Here is a 26,791-nt window from a genome sequence, read left to right on the forward strand (position 1 = left end):
TATACAATGTACATGTTCTAGAGTTATAGATTCTGTGTCTTAATCACCAACCAGTGATATACAATGTACATGTTCTAGAGTTATAGATTCTGTTTCTTAATCACCAACCAGTGATATACAATGTACATGTTCCCGAAATATAGATCCTTCTTCATAATAAGGATTGATGTTATGTATCGTTGGATAAGTAACATGTGAACTTCACTTATCCACAAATACATGCAATTTTAAACACAACTCTACAAATATTTTGATGTTTTATTCAATACCAAATTAGTTACTGACAAACACAAGACGTATCCAAGGAAACGGACCAGAATGTTTTAAATGCTAAAAATATCAATCAATACAGTAAACAGAGCTAGGATAAATTTTAAAACTCTGTAAAAAACACACTTCACCAGACTTATATATTTTAAACATCTCATTGAAACTGTAACATTTCTACTTAATAACTTTGCTTTTCTTTTTTACAATCTTTTTAAAATATTAAAACATGTAAATATGTACATAACACCATATCCAACAATTAAACAATACAGACAGTTAACTATATGACTAGACTATAAATACCAATAATTGAATATGGTAATTTCTGAAAAATCTCAAACAACAATTCTGAGTAAATTTTAATCCATAAAATTATTCTACAAATATCTAAAACATCATATAAAAGCACCTTTCTGAAAAAGCACATTGAGTAAAAATCGTAAGTTTGACATCGCACAGCATATAATATCTATTTTTATCTGATGTTTAAGTGACAAAAAAAAATAGTGTTTGAAATTATATTTTTTCGAATGGGATGGTATTATTCCTCAAATCTGTAAATCTGCAGTCAGCCATTATTGACAAAAGACAAATAGACAAAATATAATCCCAAACACTAAGCCAGGTAACCTTTGACCATTACATAACGTTGAACTTACTGGAAAAGTGTACATTGCTGATTTTTATAAATTGTAACAACATTCAGCAATGTTTGAATTTAATGATTTCTTGAAGCAATAGTATGATGCATACAAGTATATATGTGATGTTTGGCACATGTTACCTTATATTCTGTTTCAAAATGTATAATATAGATTCAGTAAACAGCAAGATGTTACATACAAAGTTTATTAAGGTAATCCATCCAACATCAATGCAACAAATTGATACTGGTAAAGTTTTGTTTAAAAGTTACAAAACGTTAAGTTCCAGTATCTTTTTAGTTAAAACATTTTAATATAGACATTATTTTATTGAATAAATATATTAAAATAATTGCTGAATAATCATATTTAAATTTTGTTTTATTACCTCCCTTTAATATATCATAACATAAATGTTACATTACCTCCCTTTAATATATCATAACATAAATGTTACATTACCTCCCTTTAATATATCATAACATAAATGTTACATTACCTCCCTTTAATATATCATAACATAAATGTTACATTAACTCCCTTTTATATATCATAACATAAATGTAACATTACCTCCCTTTTATATATCATAACATAAATGTTACATTACCTCCCTTTAATATATCATAACATAAATGTTTTATTACCTCCCTTTAATATATCATAACATAAATGTTTTATTACCTCCCTTTAATATATCATAAATGTTTTATTACCTGACTTTAATATATCATAACATAAATGTTACATTACCTCCCTTTAATATATCATAACATAAATGTTACATTACCTCCCTTTAATATATCATAACATAAATGTTACATTACCTCCCTTTAATATATCATAACATAAATGTTACATTACTTCCCTTTAATCATATTATAATAGTAGCGTTATTATGGTGTTATTCAAAAATGAAATCCATAAAATAAAATGATGGTTCAGGAATATAGATTAAACATAGAAATAATCTCGTTGTCAATATCTAAAATGCACTTACACATCTTTGCATCCTTATGATAGATGGCTTACCTTAATGCACTCACACATCTTTGCATCCTTATGATGGATGGCTTACCTTAATGCACTCACACATCTTTGCTTCCTTATGATGGATGGTTTACCTTAATGCACTCACACATCTTTGCATCCTTATGATGGATGGCTTACCTTAATGCACTAACACATCTTTGCATCCTTATGATGGATGGCTTACCTTAATGCACTAACACATCTTTGCATCCTTATGATGGATGGTTTACCTTAATGCACTCACACATCTTTGCATCCTTATGATGGATGGTTTACCTTAATGCACTCACACATCTTTGCATCCTTATGATGGATGGCTTACCTTAATGCACTCACACATCTTTGCATCCTTATGATGGATGGCTTACCTTAATGCACTTACACATCTTTGCATCCTTATGATGGATGGCTTACCTTAATGGACTAACACATCTTTGCATCCTTATGATGGATGGCTTACCTTAATGCACTTACACATCTTTGCTTCCTTATGATGGATGGCTTACCTGAATGCACTAACACATCTTTGCATCCTTATGATGGATGGCTTACCTTAATGCACTTACACATCTTTGCATCCTTATGATGGATGGTTTACCTTAATGCACTAACACATCTTTGCTTCCTTATGATGGATGGCTTACCTTAATGCACTCACACATCTTTGCATCCTTATGATGGATGGCATACCTTAATGCACTCACACATCTTTGCTTCCTTATGATGGATGGCTTACCTTAATGCACTCACACATCTTTGCATCCTTATGATGGATGGCTTACCTTAATGCACTTACACATCTTTGCTTCCTTATGATGGATGGCATACCGTAATGCACTAACACATCTTTGCATCCTTATGATGGATGGCATACCTTAATGCACTCACACATATTTGCATCCTTATGACAGATGGCTTACCTTAATTCACTCACACATCTTTGCATCCTTATGATGGATGGCATACCATAATGCACTCACACATCTTTGCATCTTTATGATGGATGGCTTACCTTAATGCACTTACACATCTTTGCATCCTTATGATGGATGGCTTACCCTAATGCACTAACACATCTTTGCATCCTTACGATGGATGGCATACCTTAATGCACTAACACATCTTTGCATCCTTACGATGGATGGCATACCTTAATGCACTAACACATCTTTGCATCCTTACGATGGATGGCATACCGTAATGCACTAACACATCTTTGCATCCTTACGATGGATGGCATACCGTAATGCACTCACACATCTTTGCATCCTTACGATGGATGGCATACCGTAATGCACTAACACATCTTTGCATCCTTATGATGGATGGCATACCGTAATGCACTAACACATCTTTGCATCCTTACGATGGATGGCATACCGTAATTCACTAACACATCTTTGCATCCTTATGATGGATAAAAACCGTAATTCACTAACACATCTTTGCATCCTTACGATGGATGGCGTACCGTAATGCACTAACACATCTTTGCATCCTTATGATGGGTGGCATACCGTAATGCACTAACACATCTTTGCATCCTAATGATTGATGGCATACCTTAATGCACTAACACATCTTTATATCCTGATGATGGATGGCTTACCTGAACATGAATACTGTGAGACCATGCCATGGTGAGTACCTTAATGAGTGTATACATTACAACTTAAATACAACGTGATCTGAAAATCTATATTTGGAATGACGAAGACTACCTCGGCAACATTTAACATTCAAAATTAGCTACACGTCCACAACACAAAATATCTACATTCTGATGTACCCTTTGACCAAGCAAGTCGATAATACACTAAGACATTAAAATGTGGTATAATGTACAGCTTCACTCTTTTACCATTGTACTGTACATAATATACTAGGATAGATAACACACACACACGAAAAACAGTGAAAAAAAGTGGGTAAAGTGGATTACACTTTGTTCAGTACTTAATTACTTTATGGCAGAAGAACGTGCATCAACGGTATTAAACTCCTTAATAAAGCTTAAACTGAACTGCAGGTAGCTCTTGGAAAAATTACTTTTTCTAAAATATCATGACAGTTACTGTAAATTCTCTCAACATGATATACCGGATAGTACTTTACTATTTCTCAAATATATTGATACTTTAAAGATGGACTCTTACTCCAACATAAGATTTATCACAATTAATACAACTGTTTAACATATCAAAAAGGATGAATAAATGTCAAAAACAATGTTTTTTTTATGAAGGTTGTCGAGTTTAATTTGAAATAAAGGTGCAGAGGACAAGGTATTTCTACCTTGTGAGACGATAGTAGATCACAGTAAATCTTTAAACACTCACCAATCATTAAATATGTTTGCGTGTTCAGCTTTTAAATGTCAATTTAATTATCTCAACAAGATATACCAAGATAAAAGTTATATTCATAGAAAGGATCATGGTTAGGACTCAGATAAGACAGACATCATACATGACTCTCATAACACACTAAAAAACAACATCACTCTGTAATTAAACAGAGATTAATGAACTTCGCACTTTCGTTTAACGAGCCAGTAATGTTCAGCCTGTATACATATGTAAAAGGTTCCTATGTAATGTAAAACTATATTACATTATAGTTATGGCATCCACAACTGTGTAATTGAAATAATACACAAGCTCCTAAGCGTGAGTGTATAATTTCAATTACGAGGGTAGTGGGTACCATGATGTCAAGGGCAACATTCAATAACTAACATGCAGTATAAGTGAATATCATTGTTCTTTACAAATATATTAGATACTGAATGGTTTAGCCCCGCATACTGTTACCATTCCAATATGGGAGTTAATGTAACTCTCAAACATGGTATAGGTATATAACTATGACAGGAGTGGTACATAAGTTTACGTTTTGAACATACGCATTTTTGTATTCGTCTTTTACTTTCATACACTTAAATACTTTTTAATAATAATGGTAATTTCAACCAATTAAACAATAATCAGAGTAAACCCTCTTATTAAACTGTGGGAATTGTCACTCCACAAACCCCATTATAGCCCAAAAATGATACTTTCGGGCATGTAACTGAAAGTGTAAGACGAGATGATGACAGGCCACGAAAAATATATAAGGCAATAATTAACCATCATGATGGAAATGTGTACCTAAGATCACAGAGATATCTCTAAAACTATGGGAGTCGTTCGCTCCACAATTGTTTGCCAACTGACTATCCCCCCAACAGACCAATCCTATGATGACTTCCAATATACCGCCTCCCTTCAAACTTATTTTGCAGGAGTATTAATATCAATATTCATATATTCTAATGCTTTTTCAACAACAATGGAAGTATACAATGTAAACAATGGTCCCATTTCCATGGCAACATAACATAAAATATAAATTTAGTTAACAAACCAATAAAACAGAAGACAATGTGTAAAACACACATTTTACATATTTCAATTTTTTTTATATAAAATTCACGATCATGATAAAAAAACCATATTGAAGACCTCCAGCAAGGCTGTTGTAAGTTCCAGCAGACCAAACGGATTTATTTCTTTTTCTACAAGCAAGCCTCAATGATGTTGCATTTTGGGAGGGTTTAGTTTTCATGCAACAGCAGACCACAAATATAAAACCTAGCGAATAAATCAATTTATCAGTGCTTTCGAAAAAATTAAATAATGGCCTTGTAAAATTGACCAGAACTAACAAATCTGAAAAAAGTGCCTCTCTAAAATAAGGCAATCAACAGCAACCAATACACACAGAAAGCACTTAACCAAAATAGTGGTCAAAATTACCACAACACAAAAAAGCCTGACATATGCTCAATAACTCCATATATCTAGAGTACAAGAAAACAAGGTAAACATGCTTAACTCAATTCTATGTGACAGATTAATGATGAATATCAGTTCAATTCATTTGATTTTGGTCCAACTGCAGTGGCTCACATGATTAAATGCAAACTACTGGCCTTGACCGTACACACATAGGGTAATGAACCTCAAACATACAATGTATAGCACCCATTATATACAACTCCACTGATAAAAACCTTGTTTGTTTTGTTTCTTTTTTCCACAGCTTTGACCTTTTCAACTATTCTCTCCTCTCTAACATGAAATTCTGGCCTTGACCTTAAGCGTAATGAAAACCCTTGATCTTGTTTTTTTTTCTCTGAAGCCATGACCTTCTCTCCACTCTGACTTGAATAACAGACCTTGACCTTAGAGTGATGAACAACATTGACCTTGTTTTTCATCTAAGGCCATGACCTTTTCAATGTCCCTTTCTCTATACATTGACCTCAGTGTCATAAACACCATTAACCTTGACCTTCTCCACTACGCTCTCCTCTCTAATTCTAACAACTTGCCTTGACATTGGAATAATGATCACCAAATATCACCCTTCTACCATACAACTGGTAAAAGTCTTCATCCAGGTTCTTCTCTAACACTTTGCCTTTCCTTTACCTTGAGCAGCTTGAGTCCATGTCTTATTGCAGTATAAGTCATCAAGTAATATGTGTCATTATTAACCTCTGTGTTTGTCGTGAGATATTCTCTGTCAAATTGGTCAGTATCGTAACCTGATGTACAGTAAATTTAAAAATGAAATAACTTTTCTCAATCAGTTTGTATTTCAACGTGATTCCATTATATCCATGTTTCAAAATTCTCAATAGCATTAATCCTTGCAAATAAATTTCAATGTATTCTACAACAAAATCCTTATTAACATCTTATTTTTCAAATTAATCATTGGACTGAGAATTTCTCATGACAATTATCAAAGGAAATGACTCATTCCCCAGTTTGACTTATAACTGAGCTTTCCCCAATCTCTTTTTGTGTACTTCTTCTCACTTTCTCTTCTCCTTTCATACCATTCTCTGATGTCTCCAAGTTTTCCTCCCCATTATCTTTAAGAGGTTTTAGAATCGCAGATATCTTGATCAGCCTTCATATCAGTAGTTTCTCCATCAATGTCCCTTACAGTGTCATCATCTTCTTTATTGTTTTCTCCATAAATTATGTGAGGATCCTTATTCTCTCCGGACTTGGGTTTATCTAATGTTCCAAATGGCTTATCATCTATGTGGCTAGGCTTATCAATTTCAAGCCGTTGACGTTTCCGTGTCGTCATCTCCTCTTCACTGCTATCGTCCTGTACTTCAATTTCAGCATTTTCTCTCCATCGCTGTTTTTTCGACTCGTGTGATGCTATCATCTCGTCAAGGGTCACTGTAATAAAAAAAATGGCATCATTTCATGCACCTAAGTATACACATGTCAACACCAAACACATCTCTACATCATTCACAAACAAATAAATAGAGAAGCTTCTGTAAGTTACCATGTATACATTTTATCAAATGTGTTTGTTTTAATAATATGGGCTCTTGAAAGGCTTAAAGGCGCACAATACAGGCTGACTCAAAAATAAAAAATAAAAATATTATCATGTTTATCTCATTTGATTTAATGATCAAAACCAAAAACAACAGCATATCATTTACATAGAGATAAAGAAATAGCAATATTTTTGCATTTTTTTAACTCTGGAAATTGTGGCCACATCGCTATTATTTCCACAAACCCAATTTTTAAGGTTAGTATTTTTTATCTGTTATATGCTTTTTTATCATTTGAGTCAAATGAGTTAGACAAGTCAAAACTAAAAATAAATACTTTTGGCATCAACCTATATTGTGCGCCTTTAAGTCATTTGGACTCGTGCAATGGTAGGTCATCTGAATACAAATACAAGTCTGGGCAAGTGAATATTCTTCAAGTTTGTGATTAATAAACATCAATCGTTTTACAATTGGTAGTATGTGATATATGATGATTCCAAGGGCAATTACACTATAAAGCTGACTTAATCAAAGTCAATAAAACTTTGTCAGGAACTTCTTTTCATCATGGGTGTGGTTTCTACCAAATGTGAAGTCGTTCCATGAAAAACTGTAGATTCGGAAGTAGTTTAAGTCTTAAAATGATATTAACCTACAGACAGAGAAGGTTGACAGACTGCCAAAGTGACCTCTATATAATTATTGTAGTCTCCAACTACTGATTATTTTCAGCAATGTTCCGATGATCAATTATAATCAAAAATTGATTGGTTGGGCCTGAAATTGGTGACAATTAATTGTATTTGGTCATAATTGATCGTATATTCAGATTACTCCTGAACTTGACCAACCCTGTTGTACAGACTACTTACAGCCTCCCTGTCTCTCCATCAGCACCTTAGGATTCCTGTCTTCTACGAGCCATTCAGACTGCATCAGTAAAGGGGGACTCAGATCACACCAGGGCGCAAAGTCACAGTCTGAAAAAATGACAGAAAGATAAGTTCAAATCCAATTTCCAGTAGATAAAAGAATAAGAAGCACATTTACTAGTTTATTTATCACCGAAGTCTATCTGCAACTCTTGTAACAATTTCTCACAAACATTTGCGAGTCCGATACATCAACTGTAACTTACAATACATGTAAAGTGAATCATGCCATCTTGATGAGACTTTTTGTTTATAATAAACCTGAGAATGTTTGAAAACTTACACATCAAAAAGGCTTTCATAACTTAAAACTCATTATTTGAATTTTGTTTTTTGTCAGAAGTAAAACTACAACTTTAACTACATAGATAAGTGTCAAATATCTGAATATTTATAAAAGGGTTCATAAACAGGAGGAACACATAAATATGCCAAGACTTGTCCATTTTTAATCCAGGGCTATATATATGTGTATTGGCACTTGCTGGGGACGGGTATTATTGGCTAAGCATCGAGATCTAGAACAATATTTCATAAGCATATCTCAATATATCGTTGAAATAAAAATAGGTAATGTATGGTAATTAATTAGGTTTCTCTGTTCATATCATTATTATTTCACTTTCTGTTTCGATAATCCATAAATTGCAGAACTAGGTATCAATAATGTTGTGCATCCCTAGAACAGGCTTTGTCAAATACTAACCAAGTTTAATGTAAATATTCTGAATGGTTTCTGGTATATATAGGGTATTGTAGACCTACAGTAAGGACAACATTAGTGAATGGCAGTACAATTTCTATTGAACAACAAACAAGCTTAAGATTGCATAAAACATCTCTCCAAACCTAGGGGCCCTTTTTAAGGGTGTGAGTGGTCTAGTGATTTAGGTGTCTGCCCGTAACCCAACAGGTCTCAGGTTCACAAACCATGGGAACATTCTAATGGCCTCTTAGAAAGGACACAGTACTGGTTTCTGCTCAGGCAACTGACTCGAGAGTGATTTACATCAGTAACTCACATCAGCTTTCAGCTATCCCAAAAGTTGTGTGAAAATAAATATAACCAGAACACCTCCGTACCTGTTTCCACTTTAGCTTTCTCAAGGTCATTCAGCATGCTCTTCACCATTGTTGCTCTGTGAAAAAATAAGAAGAGATGTTATCAATAAAAGTTTGATCAGCCAGGGGTTGTCAGCAAGATGGATAAGTAAATTTTCTCTGAGTTCTCCTATTTCCCCCACAGCATAAGACCACACTCTCGCGCAACATGACATGAGTGTGACTGTGTGACTAAGCTTAATTTAATATTACTTTCTTCACTGTTGTAAAAAATAAAGATTGAAATAAATAAAATTGAAAATAAATCAATTGACCGCTGTCAATCATTTAAACACCACTTTACATGCTTTAGAACCAGCACAAACGCCAGTGAAAAACAAATTCTAATAAGGCAAGTCAAACTCCTTGCTTACTTGACGGAATGCTCAGCCCAAAGCTGCTGGAGGGAGGTGAGGTTGTCTTCATGGCATTCTGAAACATGAATGGGGAAAGTCTTAATACTGTTTTGAAAATACTGGGCCGATTGTTTAGAAATTTGTTAAAGTAAGCAAGTATTAATTATAGAAGTGTTAACTTTTAAGTCTTAACTTCTCTAGAAGATTAATGAATTCACTTGTAATCTGCAGTATTTGTAACAAATGCTGTTTTAACAGTACCTGTCTTATTCAAATACATATGAGGATATCATCAACTTTTTATGTCTACAAGATAACAACAATATCGTTAGTCACATTGTTAACTTTCACAACAATCTGAACAATCCTCCAAATGTTTTCAAGAACCAACAACAGGGCTATTGTGCTATCTCATTTCTTTAAATTGACCATTGCAAATGCTTGCTTGATTTGTTTGCATCCTTTGATCGACTGCAACTTAACATAAACAATTTGAAATATGAAAATAATATGCCACTAGGTGTTCCCATTAACTTGGTTTTGGCAGTCCTGGAACCCGTCCAATGAAAAATCTAAGTCAATTTAAGTCGTAAATTGAAAATATCTTAGTCATATTTTGTTATTTTGATACATACTTGAGTATATTGAAAATAAGCCAATATATAAAATGAATGTAAAGTTGAGGATATAAAAACAAGAGGCCCATAAGGGCCTATGCTCTACTGGCATGGCTTTGTGGTCATTTTTATTCAGAGCATGTATGTATGGGTAAAAGGCAACAGACATAATTATAGTTCAAGTTTCGTGTTTGGGTTACCTGAAAACGTTGCACGTTCAACATCTGAGCCCAGAAAGTATTGTAAGCAGATTAGTCGCATGAACTATTTTAATATGTGTCAAGTAAAGTTCATCTGACAAAAAAATGCTTTCAAAACTGTACTCATGGTAAAAATTTCTGTAGTTCTAAAATTAAACTAGAATGGGCTTTTGAGAAAAGCGCATGTCTCCCCCGAAGGCTTAGTAAACAGACACTTACCATAAAAATGCAAAGGCCTTCAAGTGCTGCTGTTTCTCAGGGAAAAAACGGCAGGTCTTTTATGGACAAAAAACAAAATAAACAAAATGCACGAAAGTTGAAATGAGACGCCAGTTATTGATCGGAAACGGTTTTCATCTTCAAGCCCTTGTGGACTTGACCTTTGACCCAGTGACCCCAACTACTGCATGACCCTTACAAGCATGCAAAGTTTGGAGACTCCAGGTAAAGCAGAACTTAAGTTATTGATTGGAAACCGTTTTTCATCATCACTCTCTTTTTGGACCCAGTGACCCCAAAATCAATACGGATCATCTGCCCAAGAAGACCTACCAGCATGCAAAAGTTCAAGACTCAAAGGCAATAGGAACTCCACTTATTGATCGGAAACCTTTTCTTATGTTCAGGTGTCTGTGACCTTCACCTCTGACATAGTGACCTCAAAAACAATGCGGGTCTTGTACACCCGAGTAACATCTCTACAATTTTTGGTAAACATATGTGAAAGATATTACACGCAAATGATTTTTACATGGAAGGTCACCACGACCTTGACTATTGACCTTGTTACCCCCAAAACAATTGGGATCATCTAGACATCATGACCAACCTCACTTCAAAGTTTGGTGAACCTAGATCAAAGCATTCTCCTGATATTGCACGGAAATATTTTTTTACATTAGAGGTCACAGCGACGTTGACCTTTGACCTTGTGACCCCCCAAAATATAGGAGTTTTCTAAACCTCATGATCAACCTCCCTACCAAGTTTGGTGAACCTAGGTCAAACCATTCTCAAGATATTGAGCGGAAATGTTTTTTACATTGGGGTCGCCGCGACCTTGACCTTTGACCTAGTGACCCCAAAAACAATAGGGATCTTCTACACCTCATGACCAACCTCCCTACCAAGTTTGGTGAACCTAGGTCAAACCGTTCTCAAGATTTTGAGCAGAAATGTTTTTTATATTGGGGGTCGCCGCGACCTTGACCTTTGACCTAGTGACCCCAAAAACAATAGGGATCCTCTACACCTCACGACCAACCTCCCTACCAAGTTTGGTGATCCTAGGTCATGCGGTTTTCCAGTTATCGATCGGAAACGAAGTGTGACGTACGGACGGACTGACGGACTACCGGACTGACGGACAGGGCAAAAACAATATGTCTCCCCCAGAGAGGGGGAGACATAAAAATGTTGGTCAAAAGGTCAAAGTCAAGGGCATCAGAGGACAACATTGATGCTAATTTGCAAAACTGTAGACATGGTCTAAATATCATTGCTGAAGCTTTAAGAATAAAAAAGAAGGTCAAAAGGGGTGGGGCCAGCTTTGGCCCCAGGGGCATATTTTGAGCCTTGTGATGCCATAATCAAAATAGCAAGGGTTTGCAAAGCTGGTTCAGACAAAAAGATTTTCAAACATTCCAAATTTAAGTATACCAAACCTGTGAACCAGTACAGAACTTGTAAACTTGGCTAAAAATAGAATTCACTCATGCAGACCTGGCTTAAAATAGGTTAACTAAAAAAAGAATTTCTTTAAAACTTTCAAGGCCCATAATCTAGGCATGCATGGGCAGGTATGGCTGGTAAGGAACCGAGCTCTTATTGATATCTAAATACTGTACAACTTTCATCCAGATACAATCAAAACTGAAGACTGTATCGCGTTAACAAGAAATTGTCTACAGACGCACGGACAGACGGACTCACATACTACGTACACATTACCATCGCATAAGCTCTTCTGGCCTTAGGCCAGTAGAGCTAAAAATCATTTGTCTCCATTCTCGACTTTTATATACAGATATAAGATTTTATGCATTTTGACTAAAATCCTTTATTGGACTTTCACCTCTGCTTTGGGACTCAAAGACTTTTTAATTTTCTTATAGTAATAAGAATGCTTGACTCATAAATAGTGATGTTCTGATGATCGATCAATCATTGATTGGTTTGGTCTGAAATCGTTGACAATTAATTATATTTCGTCATAATCAATCATTGATTCAAACAGCCCGCTGTTTCTTCCCCTCGTTATTTGCGTTTGGTTAATTACCGCCAATTTTCTTCTTTGGGTTCATATATACATCCGAAAGTGTTTAGTTGTTATCGGTAATAAATATCGCCAAAAGCAAAAACACTAAATAACCAAACATACACATAACATAATCACAGTTAAGAATTACGAGGTTATTGTACAAGAACAAAACTGCAATTAAAGTATGTCAAAAAACGATTGTACTCCTCAAGCCAGAGTTATGGGCCTTGTTAAAGTGTAACTCACAAGTGCTTTGACTCTGGCAACATGTGTACCAAGTTTCCTTTGAATGATATCTTGAACAGTATTTTTGGTTATTGCCAAGTCAAAAGTTATCATACTCTGAGAATGCCAACAACGACACCCAGACCATGACAATACCTTAACCTTTTTTCATTTAAATGTGGGCATGCAAAAAATGTCAAAATGAGAATCCTGTATCCTGCAAAACATTCTATAAACCGTATAAGTTACTAATAAGGTGAAATAAGATCTGTGTTATATTAACTTACCAGCTTCGTAAATCCACTCAAATTCTCCTCCAAAGTCAGCGTCATACAAGCACAAAGGCGCGTCAGATGACATGTTATATTGCGGCTTACGCGGATTTTTCTCAATGTTCAGAAGTTCATCAACCACCTGAAAAATTAGTACATGGATTGCTATTGTATAAATCTGATAACATATAATCACTATTAATCTGAACATCATTTATAAAAAAAAATACCAATATTTCTAATTTATTTTTCGGTTTCGATTTTAGTTTTTTCTTTGTTTGATAAAAATTTACATCAAAAATCCGAAATTATTTTGAAGCAAAAATTAGTGTCTCAATTGCAACAAGTATAAAACATTTTGTGAGAATTCCATTATTTAAAGCAAAAACGGTTTAATACACCTAAACTTTGCGATGGTAATTGCTATATGGCAAACTTGTTGCATCCATTGATTTGTAAAATTACATTTCTCCCTTCATTTAAAAAAGTATAAACTATTAACATTAGAGGAGAATTACTAGTATTGAATTGCAATTATTAAAACTAGAGATTGCTCTTTTGAAAGTCCTTGTCTCCCCTATTGTGTGGTCGTAGCTGAGAAAAAATGAATGATGGACGTGAAATAAGTAATTTTGGACTGGAGACGAACTAACAGTGAAGTTTGGTTTATTCACCTGTATTGAATAGTGAAGAGAAAAAAGTGTTGTTGATTAATCTTGGAAAATGTCAACAAAGTTTGCATTGTATTAAGTTTCTTGGCGCAAGTGTTATTCAATTATTGATCGGAAACCATTTTCAGCTCAAGGTTATTGTGACCTTGACCTTTGACCTACTGATTACAAAATCATTAGGGATCATCTACATGACCAACTTGCATACCAAGTATTAAGTTCTTGGGTGCAAGTGTTCTTCTGTTACTAAGCGGTAAATGTTACTTCACCTCAAGGTCACGGCAACCTTGACCTTTGACCTACTAATCTCAAAATCAATAGGAGTCACATACTAGTCATGACTAACTAGTATACCAAGTATTAAGTTTCTGGGAAAAAGCGTTCTAAAGTTATTGAGCAGAAACCATTTTTAACTTAAGGTCATTGCCAACATTTTGTTTTTTACCTGAAGGTAACCTTGACCTTTGACCTTTTGATCTCAAAATCAATAGGGGTCATCTTCTAGTCATGAACAACTAGCATTCCAAGTATGAAGTTCCTGGACCCAAAGGGTCTGAAGTATTTGAGCGGAAACCAATTCTTCACCTCAAGGTCATGGTGACCTTGACCTTTGACCTAGTGAACCAAAAATCAATACTAGTCATGACCAACTACTAGCATACCAAATTCCTGGGTCTAAGCGTTCCATCATTATTGAGCAGAAACGAAGTGTGACGTTCAGACTGACTGACGGACTGATCGACGGACAGGGCCAAAACAATATGTCTCCCCATGAAAGGGGGTGACATAATTACTTGTATTGACCTTACTTTGTGTGCTTGCATCAATTAGCAAATTTTAAGATGTTTTCTATTAACTAAACACAATGCAAGGGAGATAACTAGACAAAACCAAATACATACTTCAACCGATTCTTTCCCTTTGCCAACAAGGAACAGCACAGAGAAGATGCTGCGAATCTGATGCCACAGGAACGCCCTCCCGACGATCGTGAGTTCGTACATTGTGAATCCGTCATCGGTCTCATCTAGAGTCTTGACTTCAACCTCCATGATTTTTCGAACATAGTTTGTAATGCCATTTTTAACATTGAACTTGCTGAAGTTGCGGAAGTCATATTCGCCAATCAATTTTTTGCCGGCTTCTTCCATGAGCTGTGTTGAATTAAAAAAATCATAAAATCAGGAAATTTTAAGTCTTCAGATGATGTTTTTCTCCAAATCAATATTTCATGAAAATCAAACATTTTTTAAAGTCACACTCGTATTTAAATTCAATACATAAACATATATAACAAACAAATTTTGAGTAATAAACCTTGCTGCTTACTATATAATGCATTTGTGGAAAATATATTACCGGTAACAAGATTGTAACTGTGTATTTAAAAGATGAAAACACACAAATATTAAATGACTGGTGAGTCCAATAGATTTACAATGATCAACTATCATTTCATAAGGTAGATATACAGTGTTTTCTGCACCTTTCTTTCAAATTAAACATGCTATCCTTCATAAGAAACATGGTGTTGTATACATGTATATTCTTCCTTTTTGGTAAATTAAAACAATTGAATTAAGTATGGTACATCTTATTTTGGAGTAGAAGTGCATCTTCTTAGTTTCCTTTGGAGTTAAACAAGAGCTTAAACAAGAGCTTACAAGTTATTACAACATAAAATTAATCACTCTTGTTGGCACAAAGTTGTGCGAGTATGTGGTCTTGTTGAGGGGTAAAACAGAGAAAACCCACTTGGTTGGTAACCATGGTAACCAAACATCAAACTCACATGCTGTTAAACCAACCCAGATTGCCTAGGTCAGAAGGGAGTGTACTGACCAATGGCTAACCGGACATGCTGTTAAACCAACCCAGATTGCCTAGGTCAGAAGGGAGTGTACTGACCAATGGCTAACCGGACATGCTTTATCTTTGAGGTAGGGATGCGGGTCTTACAATCAACACATCGTCTTTATCTTCCGAACACATGTGCAAAGTCATTTTAAAATATGACAAAAATACAGTCAAGACACAAAAAAACTATACGGTATATGCATATATACTATATATAATGTCCAGGGCTGATCTTTATAAAGCATCTTAAGTCAATTATCATTTAATAACTTAATACAATCTGACATATTTCATTTTCATTGCTTTAATTCAAGATACATAGTTTTATGTAAAAGAACACTTAATTCTTTTAATTTGACTATGAACGTTTTGAAAATTGACTCAAATTAAGAAATGACTTGAGATGTTTTATGAATACCGCCCCAGGTTTATTACTTACCAGTATATTAAGGTCTCCTTTGGGGAAGAAATACTTGTACGTTCTTCTCCTGCAGCTGAACCTGAAATGATACCATTGGTTGACGGTATACCATAGGAATCCTCTTTCCCCGTTCATCAATGTACTACAAACAAGTGAACTGCTCAGACCTTGCCTGTTTTCAATGTATTATCAAAATATATGTTAAAATTTCAGATTTATTGACAATATTAGAGTTTTCCACATCATTAAAGACACCAATGCTATGTGAAAACACCTTCATGTAACTGGGTATACCATATATAGCAGCATTCATACTGGGTGGACTGTACAATGTTTATTTACAACACCATTGGTCTTTGCCAAATTAAGGGAATCAGTCTTCGTTAGGTTGCAGAAAAAGTGCATCAACAGAATGAAACCCAGGTAAGAGCTACCCTTTTCCTAACATGCACCAGCGATGTGACCCTGTAATTTCCCTACCTAAAAACGGGTAGCATTGTCATTTATGAGGCAGTAGATGACAGTCAAGAGTCTGCCACAGATCTGCTGTTATATGGGCTTGCTATTAAGTTTTTAAAGCACTACGGTAGTGCTTCCACCTACAGAGCATGGATTTCATCCAAGTTATAACTTAAAGCCATAAGTGTTACTGCTAGGGATAAAATGATGATCAAGTGTTGTCAATAATTGCAGGGATCGAATTTAACTTTTTTTGCCACTAGCAAGTTTTTGCTAGTGCCATTTTTTTCAACTAGCAAAATGGTTGGTTCCACTAGCAGATATTTAAAGGCTGTTTTACTTCATGTAAGTTGCCAAATAAACAAGTAGTTTTGTTGTAGCATTATGTACATTGTTTATCAAGTGCACTGAGATAAGAATCAACTATAAACCTTTACATTTTGTTTTTAATTCTTACATATATTAAGTCATATACCCAGCTGGGCTAACTAAGCTCCTGGTTACTCAAAAGCCTTGAATCATTAGTAGTAAGTGACTACACAGTCACTCCTCCCCACCTTAGTTTATACTTTCAAAATGTAAAGTGGGGAGAAGTGTAACAGTCATTATTCTTAGCCATTCAATGCGTCTGAGTAGCCAAGTGCCTGGTAAGTCAAGTTGGCTAGAGGACCAGACTTGGAGCAGGGGTTCATAGGCTCGAATCCTACACAGAGTAGATGTTTTTCTCTTGAAAATATATATATGTACATTGACATATTTCGATGGTAATGTATGTTGCACACGTGACCAAAGCATGGAGGATCTAGCCAGTAATATGGGCAGGGTGCGAACTGTTGCTTAGTAAAAAATAAAATAAAAAAATACTGTAATGCCTACAGTTGATGTTTTATCGCTGGCGAATTCTTTACAAACATCACACTACACTTTAAACTCAACATTGCCATTATTCTCTTTTGTTGCATACAAAAGTTTGGTGTTCAACTCCGTTTCCTATTTTTTAGACGGTTTTTGGTTTGCGACAAAGTACCGACAATTCATGACTTTTCGCTAGGTTTGGTTTTATTGGAGGGGTTTTCGGTCAATCCCCGCGTCGCTGTCAGCCTTTTCACCTTTCCAGGCATTTTCGCGTAACAAAACGTGGTTAATTTCCACTTCTTTTTTGGCAGTTGCGAATCACAAACCAGACGAAAACAGTTATCTCTTAGGCGCTTGCTTAAATATTAGATATTAACATTTGAGTATAGCGACAAGCGTCCATACACGGTCACGAGATTATCTTCGAGGCGCTTACTTAAATATCCGATAATACCATTTGTACACACCGACAAGCGTCCATATACCGGGTAACGTGATTATCTATTATGCAGTAAACTTGCGGAAAGGGGTTTTTAAAGCGCAAAGGAGAGTTTGAGCGAATTCGACGATTTTATTCGCGGTCGCAAAAATATTCGAGTGCCAGGATTTTCTACACGCATTTTACGATTCTTACTCGCATTTTGCGAGTTAGCGACCGTTAAATTCGATCCCTGAATTGATTGCAAAATCTCTGAATCTATCATCATATGTGGCGTATTCTTTTAAAAAAGGCAAAATAGTGTACAACAACTGTATTAATAATTTGGTATTCAGCTTAAATATTACTGGTCTTGAATATATTCTTCTTTACAAACAAAACACAGCAGAAGATTTTGCATTCATGTTTTTACCATTAGTAGTAAACATCAAACAGCAGCTTGTTATTGTTTTGTACCATGAAGTTTAATCCTCTTTATGAAGTTTTAATTTCAATTGCATATGGAAAATTGATCGAAAGGGTTTGAACGACTATTTCCAATGATCAATTCTGATTTTGTATCAATTTCAACTCCATCCCCCTTACCTCGCACTGAAGTCTGGGTCTATAGGCGCCCAGGCCAGCACCCTGATGTCCCGTGGTAGGTTCCTGTTCAGCACGTGGCAGTAACGTATCTCCGTGGTCTTGTCGCCTGTTATAGTTCAATTAATAGGATTTAACCAATATAAAAACGTTACATGTGTTCTTTACACCCTTAGCATCCTATTTATTTTCTGCAATTCCCTGCCCTTTATATAACTTGTGCCAATTACTTAATATATTGTTGCATTTAGTCAAATTCTTTCTGAAGAAAAATAATTTGTATCAGTTGTTTTTATTTAATCTTTAATGCAGCAGAGTGCAAAAATATAATCGTAAAAAAATATTCTTTGAATAGATATGTTGTAAAAAGTACAAAGCTTATTACATGTGGCTCTCTCCCTTGGCTTGAAAAAGTACAAAGCTTATTATATGAGGTTTTCTCCCTTGGATTGAACAGCAAGTTTATATCCTAAATCTGTTATTTTTTTGTTGTGACGTTATTTCGTTGGAATATTAGGTAATTTATTTGAATATAAGCTAAAGACAATTGTTATTAAGTAAAACAAGCACTAATCCAAGTCTGGAAATGTTCACTTTGTTTATTCCATGTTAGTTACAAGTTGGTCATATTATGGAATAAATTTCAAATTGGTCTAATTCAATGAGTTACCTGTCCAAATGCACTAACACCCTTGTCTGTTCGACCACACCGACTGTAACATGCTGACTCTCTGAAAAATTAGACTCTTAGTAGTCTTACAGTGTTTATATAAAAACCGTTTTATTTGTGATTTAAACAAGTTATAAAAAGCCTCAGAGTACAGAAATTGCTTTCATTACCAATTAAAATTTGACATAAGAAGCCAATCGGTTATAAACTTTCATCACTTGTAATAGAAAGCGGGGCCATCTTAATAATGAGCGTATGACAACAAATTGTAATGTAAAAAAATCATTTAATTGCTAACATGCAAATTCAAAAAGACCACGTTTTAAAAGTATCATTATTTCCACCTTCTGAATGACTAGGGTAATGATACATTATCAAATTTCAGAAGATCAAACTTTTGTCAGAGTAACTGAAAAATGTGCATACTTGGACTCAATAAGCTTGCACTTTATAAGAGCCTCAAACAGTTCACGTTCAATGGTGTGCTCTGCTTCCTCTGTGCCAGCATATCCTGTGTAGTCGTGGCCGAGGTACATGACCTTCAGTGCTACATGACGTATGGTGGTGTACCTGTGAAGAAGTCGTTAAAATATATAACATCAGTGCTCCAGCCAGGATTTGAAAAGGGCAGGGTGGAGTTTTGAAAAGGGCAAGCTACATGAGTCGTGTAGGGACGATTGGGGGTGGTTGTGGGAGGGTTCCACCCCTGTCACAAGGTTGTTTTTTTTTTGGGGGGGGGGGGGGGGTCTCACCCTAGAATTTGTTTTGTTTTCATACTCAATTTAAATCATTTTCCATGATTTTCAGACTTGAACAAAATGGATCTTTTTCTCAAAATTTAGAAGGGTGTGTTTTAATATCAAAATTAAAATTTGTCTTATTGTCTGTGGTATAGTGTGATTGTACTTGACTGGAGTCATCTTTAGTGCAATGTCACATATTTCTCCTAAAAATCATGTAAAATGAAGAAAAAAACAAAGACAGTTAAACATTTGAAGCAATCACATAAATAAATACACAAAAAACGAATATGTAAGGGACGAATGTTAATTTGGTACGTTCAGGATTGGGTACGAATGCTACATTCAGCCTGGCTGTTATTTAATTGTCTTTAGTAAAATAATGTTAATATGCTGATGTTTTAAAATAAAATGACAATGAAAATCACTGCCCTTGCTTAAAAAGTCACTTATAAAACATAGAACATTGATAAAATAACTCCGAAATCCGGTCTGACAAAATGGCGGTTTCGGCGAATTTTGACAAGATCGTGGACATGATAAGTAAACACTATATAAAGCATCAACATATTTTTGTGGGTTACAAAGAAATTTTCATCATCAGTAATCCTCCTTATGTTAACTTTTGTTAATTTCTGCTTTTTCCTTCTAAGTGTTTAACAATTTATATTTTCATATTTAATTACATGATGTATATTTATTATTATTCCGTTACTTTTTATAGTTGATTTATGTTTTTGCCATATTCTATGCCGATCTGCCGATAAACTTTGAAACTTTGAATCAATATTTTAGAAATAAACTTTCAAAACATTTACTGAATAAGTGATGTATTTGATTGTGTTAGCGCCACTTTTCCTGTGTTTATAAATCGGCAGTGACCATCTGCTTCAAATCAACACTGTTTAAAATGGCGAGTCTCGTCTGTACAACACAATAAACAATTATTTTAAAATATTTAATTGTGCTTGACAACATTTTTCACCATCCCCTCACATTTTCTATAGCATTTTACGAACTTTCTCAATGTATATTCTGATTGGCTGGTATTCAATAGCTCCGCCTCCTGCCGATGTTCCCTATTTGGCTTTTCCTAATTATCGGATTAAAAGATGACCGGTTATGAAAACACAGGTCGTCTGCTAACTACACAAATAAACAATTAGCTGTCATATGACTTGGTCAAGGCACATGGGAAGATGAAAGGGCAGTACAGCATATTTTAAGCAGTCGGCAATGGGGCAGCATGGTGACATATTACGTAATTTGTCTCAATTATGACAGTGGCTGCCGATCTTTAATAATGATTTAAATAGTAAAAAGGGCACAAACGGGATAATTGGCGCTAATAGAGCATTTGTGAAAAGGGCACTACTCAAAAAAGGGGCAGGGCGGTAAGAAAAGGGGCAGGGCGCTGCGCCATTGAAAAACGGGCTAGCTGGAGCACTGATTACATTATTACAAATATTTATCATATATGTCATGGCTGCACTCAGTTATAAGAATAAAACAACCTGAACATTTTTGTAAACAAACTGAAAGTGAACATTTATTTATACAAAGTAATTTTGATTTAAGGTGACATACTTGTTGAAGTCAATGGGACGAAACTTCTTTTTCCTCTTCATAGCCATGCGGGGCATATGTGGAGCTACAGAGTTCTCTTCTTTGACGGCTCTCTGAAGCACCTTCACATGAGTCTCAAGCTGACGGATTCTCGACATCAGCTCCTGCAAAATTGTACTTAGGTTAATTGCAGGCAATAATAAAAGCAGTTCCAAGTTTTACTTAATTGGGTAATACTGATAATCATACCAAATAATCAATATAATATATTAGGTCTTCTAGTATAAATTTATTTTGTGAATGTTTCATCATAATGCATTTATTATGGTGTGACAAAACTCACAGTTTGTAACTTTTTGCATAAATCACTAGCCTGTTACATATGGTACTTGTGACTCGCTTGCCTTGACTTAAAAGGGTAGAACTGGGAAATTTAAAGTTGTCTGGATAAAACTTAGGAAAATAGCTCAATAACCAAGGTGTCTTTTTTGAAAAGAGCTGGGGTATTGCTAGTCCATATAAACAGCCACTTCAGAGTCTTTTGACAATTTTCGTTTTGGCGACTCTACTTGAAAAATGCCTGTTTGTGAAATATGCAAAATTTACAACAGCATCCAATTTCTTTACATTTTCCAGATTCTTTCCGAGAATGACCAATCATATATGCTTGATGTGATCTGGTGTCAACATATTATATATTCATGACTTCCTATCTGTGACTTTAAGATACGTAATAGTTTCTTGGTAAGAAATACCATAGGATTATTAACCCTAAAATTGACCTCATATGTAGGTTACAGTCAACTAATTTTAAAGAAAAAACATCAGCTAATAAGTTAACTTGCATGTAGCTTTGAGCAGGTCAAAACTTTATTGTTTAGTAAATATGTAAAAAAGTTACATACTTAGAAATAAATTTATAATAATAATACTCTTAATACTGACATTTGTTACACTTTTAGTTTATATTAGTTCAAATAATTGTTGAATGTTTTTTTCAGTCATTCAATAATTTATAATGATACTATTATTATGTAAAAAACTTGAATAATGCCAATGCACTATTTTCATTAAGCTTTTTTGCAACATCTTTATAGTTTTAAGAACATACTTTTTTATTTTATGTCACAATTAAGCCTGAAATTTGGGTGACATTAGCATTCACCCAGGCTGTCAAATTTTTAAGACTTGGGCTCCTAAGTTAGAAAAAAGAATCCATTAGGAGGTTGTGCAGCCATCACCTTCAATTATATTTTGTGACTTTGGCATTCAAAGGATTAGTGGTGGTGGTGTAAGTAGTTTATACTCCGGGTCCCGGCATGAGCACATTGAAGGGTCCCAGAGTGAGAGTTCAACCACCGCACACCTATCCTGGGCAGAACCAGTACTAGGTGCCTTCACCTCTGCAAGGAACTGACAATTTCTGTACGTGCCAGGGGCAGTGGTACAGTGCGAATGGTCGTAGAAAGCATTTCATAACCAATAACAACAGAAGTGACCTGGTCCGCCCGGGAATCGAACCCGGGTTCAGATTCAGAGTCCAACGCTCTACCGATTGAGCTAACCGGGCGGACATTCAAAGGATTAATGTGAGGGCTACCTATATATGTACAAGTTGAATATAAAAGGATTTAATTAATATACATTTATGTTTAAAGCTGCACTCTCACAGATTGAACTTTTTTATTTTTTGTCTTGGAACGAGTCATTTTTTTGTTGAAATCAATGCAAACCAGTTATATAATCATATGTTTTATGCCATAAAACATTAATTTTCAAACGAAAATATGAAAATCTGTGATCTGATTTTTTGTCAGCAACCTTATATCATTGGCTTACAGATATTTATGCAAATAGTTGCTCTTTCCAAGACAAAAAATAAAAAAAGTTGTAAAAATGGTATATCTATGAGAGTGCAGCTTTAAAAGTTTTTTTTGAAAGGTTCTTAATTAATTTCATTACTTTTGTTATAACAAAAGAATAAGTAATGTTTGAATAATTGATTTGCAAGTAAATGCACATAAAGAGAGCACTATTAAATCTATGGAAGAAAACATCACCCAAACCCCTTCATGATACCTCTGAATATTAAACAGCAATTGCGCATCATAATTAAGAATTGATTGCTCTGTTTCCCATCATTATATTACTAATTTAGCCAAGATACCTTGAATAACATTTCATGTATACCTAAAACAGTAAACCTAGAGTAATTAACCACTTTTTATACCCATTAGAATTGTAATGGGTAACATTAGGATGTTTTCTTAAGGTCATCAATCAAGTAAGCTTGTCATACGGTGACAATGTATAACCGACATAACCATCTTAGAAAAGGGTAAGCTTAAAATAGCTTGTCATGTTACTTGAACATGGATACAAGTTGTTTAGTCTGTAAGGCGAAGTTAACGCACTCTAACAGGAAACTGCAATTATAAATGTCGGGAAACCAGGAGTGTACCGCAATATTTGCACACATCAGATATTTAAGTCAAGTATAAAAGGGTAAACCATTTCCCTGACATATTCCAAAGAGGTCACTTACAGGGTTACCTATTTTCCGGGACTGTACCCTAGCCCAGAAGTTAATGATTTGTTGTCTCCTCCGCAGGGCCAAGGGAAGTATCCCCGCCTCTTCCTCGAGCATGCATGCAGGGGTACAGGGAAGGGCTCTCAGAGCTATTCGAAGGGCTTTATTTTGTATATTTTCCAAGATCTCATCAAGGCAAAATATGACAAGGGTAAACATAGAGCGATGCCTTTTGGCGCTTACACCCAAAGCATTGTTGAGGAGGCCGGGCTCAAAGATGTAAGTGTGGCAGACCTGAGGCCGTCTAAGGTTCCTCCGTGGACCCTCCAGGACCCTTCAGTTGTACCCTAGCCCAGAAGTTAATGATTTGTTGTCTCCTCCGCAGGGCCAAGGGAAGTATCCCCGCCTCTTCCTCGAGCATGCATGCAGGGGTACAGGGAAGGGCTCTCAGAGCTATTCGAAGGGCTTTATTTTGTATATTTTCCAAGATCTCATCAAGGCAAAATATGACAAGGGTAAACATAGAGCGATGCCTTTTGGCGCTTACACCCAAAGCATTGTTGAGGAGGCCGGGCTCAAAGATGTAAGTGTGGCAGACCTGAGGCCGTCTAAGGTTCCTCCGTGGACCCTCCAGGACCCTTCAGTTGACATTTCTATCTCTAAAATATTAACGAAATCAGACTTGCCGCACCTTGTCAAAGCTGAAACTCTCTCTCATATTGATCAAAATTATGCTGAGCATTTAAAAATTTACACAGATGGATCTAAAAACCCAGAAACCGGCATAGTTGCATGTGCCTTTTATATTCCATCCAAAAATATCAAAAATATTAAAAGACTCAGCAACCATCTCTCCATATTTTCGGCTGAACTTTTGGCAATTAAAGATGCACTGGACTGGGTTATCAGTAACAAGCCCATACATACTGCTATCCTCTCAGACTCACTATCATCATTGCAGTCTATACAAAACAGAGGTAGCAGCTCCAGACCTAATTTGATAAAAGACATTTTGGAACAAAATAATAAGTGTCTGGAGAAAAACTTAAAGGTTACCATGGTATGGGTCCCAGCTCATGTCGGCCTGAAGGGGAATGAAGTGGTTGACGGGCTTGCAAAGGAGGGCCTCAGGCGTGTGAAGGTGAATGATCCGGTCCCTCTTGCACCCACAGAGGTCTATTCACTAGCCCGCCAGCACGTCATAAATGAATGGTGGTCGGTGAGGACACCTAAAACATACATTAATACATTTGATAGGACCTCTGTGAGTCTCCAGCCTCCAAATAAATATTCTAATTTCTTTAGAATTGATAAATGCATAACGAGGCTGAGACTGGGCACATCACTTCTCCCAGGAAGTGCTGGGAAATATATTCTCAAAAGTGATCCGAACTGTGCTCGGTGTGGAGTGACCTGTGACACTTCCCACATTCTGTTACACTGTGACACTTACAGGGGCCAGAGGGCAGAACTTAGGGCAGCCCTAACTTTTTCTGGTTTGGATTATAATATAAACAATATTCTAAACCCCAGCAAGGCTGCCCAAAGGTCTGTCTTCAGGTCACTTGCCAAATTCCTGGTTGACTGCCAGATAACCGACAAAATTTAGACATAATATACAATGTGTTGTATATCATAATATACATTATGTTACATTATTTTTAATTATATTTTTATTTTTATTTATAAAGGTCGGTTGTCTGGAAGCTGTCGGCACTTTTAATTAATTGCCCCATAACTGGATTTAGCATTCTCTATTAAATACTGTCAGGAACAGTCTACTTTATATGTTGTTCATTTTTGAACATCATATATATATATATAATCTAAGCTATCATTTACATATTTAATTTATATTTTATCTTATTTAATTATTAATGTTACCCCTTTTACCGGCAGCTTTATCCTACCCAGGTCAGGTGTCGGGACGGTTCCGTTCAGTACCCCAAGACTCCTAGCAAAAATAACATTTAATTATCTATCATAAATTGAAAAACTAAGTGAATAATACAAGGCCTAGCCAAATATTCTTAGTAACAAATTATACTGGTTGGAAATTAGTAACAAAACTTTGACCAACCACAACTAAATCTTAAAAGCTTAAATAGTAGCCTTACAATTTTGTTTACTATAATCTTTATAGTATTCACCGTGGGAAACACATTCCAACGGTCACGTGATTTTCATTGATCAAGTTTGTTTATACTCTCGTTCGTGAGAAATACCTATCGATCAGTAGTATATATCGTAGTCATATAATTGTGCACACTCTGACCCGTATAAATACTACTAGTGGTGTGTGTTTTATTTAACAATCATTGTGAATTTAAAGGTAAAATTACCCTTCGATAGTCCGTCTGTTTAATCCTCCGCCATTGAGTGAATTTGTCACGTGACACTTTCCTCCCACATGGTATCTCCTTCAATGGAGAGTATTCAAGTAGCCTAAATCATGGCACCCGGCGAACTCGTTCTTTTCTCTATCCCGGGGTGGGAAAAATAGTAATACTGAACGGAGCCACCCCTGTAGAAATCCCGGGGTGGGAAAAATAGTAATACTGAACGGAGCCACCCCTGTAGATTAGCACAGGCATTCACATTTATTTTTTTATTTTTTTCAAGCATTAAACCCCATACATTTATGGGAAGAAGGGCTTCGGGGAGTTTGTCTATATGTTGTTTTAATAATTCACCAGCCGTTGTATATTATAAATTTACCGTTCCTCCGGG

The 26,791-nt window shown here is 35.4% G+C and overlaps 2 protein-coding genes across 3 annotated transcripts; one reads left to right on the forward strand and one right to left on the reverse strand.

The window, feature by feature from the left end:
* Nucleotides 1-244: 244 nt before the first annotated feature.
* Nucleotides 245-26,547, reverse strand: LOC128203093 (tRNA pseudouridine(38/39) synthase-like). 2 transcript variants are annotated; one of them, XM_052904363.1, is made up of 14 exons: nt 26,404-26,547; nt 25,955-26,015; nt 25,118-25,290; nt 21,553-21,695; nt 19,652-19,795; nt 19,226-19,286; nt 18,559-18,664; nt 16,239-16,299; nt 14,845-15,096; nt 13,287-13,413; nt 9,716-9,773; nt 9,324-9,379; nt 8,181-8,288; nt 245-7,195 (listed from the first exon to the last, which is right to left on the reverse strand). In XM_052904363.1, the coding sequence occupies exons 9-14, from the start codon at nt 15,091-15,093 to the stop codon at nt 6,876-6,878; spliced, it is 918 nt and encodes a 305-aa protein (XP_052760323.1). In that variant the 5' UTR covers nt 15,094-15,096; nt 16,239-16,299; nt 18,559-18,664; nt 19,226-19,286; nt 19,652-19,795; nt 21,553-21,695; nt 25,118-25,290; nt 25,955-26,015; nt 26,404-26,547; the 3' UTR covers nt 245-6,875. The 2 variants fall into 2 exon arrangements, with proteins under 2 accessions (XP_052760323.1, XP_052760324.1); XM_052904364.1 differs by having other exon boundaries at nt 25,946-26,015.
* On the forward strand, nt 24,287-25,670 carry LOC128246042 (uncharacterized). The gene is made up of 2 exons (XM_052964250.1): nt 24,287-24,340; nt 24,447-25,670. The coding sequence occupies exons 1-2, from the start codon at nt 24,287-24,289 to the stop codon at nt 25,668-25,670; spliced, it is 1,278 nt and encodes a 425-aa protein (XP_052820210.1).
* Nucleotides 26,548-26,791: the final 244 nt, after the last annotated feature.

The sequence above is a fragment of the Mya arenaria genome, chromosome 9 (genome assembly GCF_026914265.1).
Source record: "Mya arenaria isolate MELC-2E11 chromosome 9, ASM2691426v1".
NCBI classification, from domain to species: Eukaryota; Metazoa; Mollusca; class Bivalvia; order Myida; family Myidae; genus Mya; species Mya arenaria.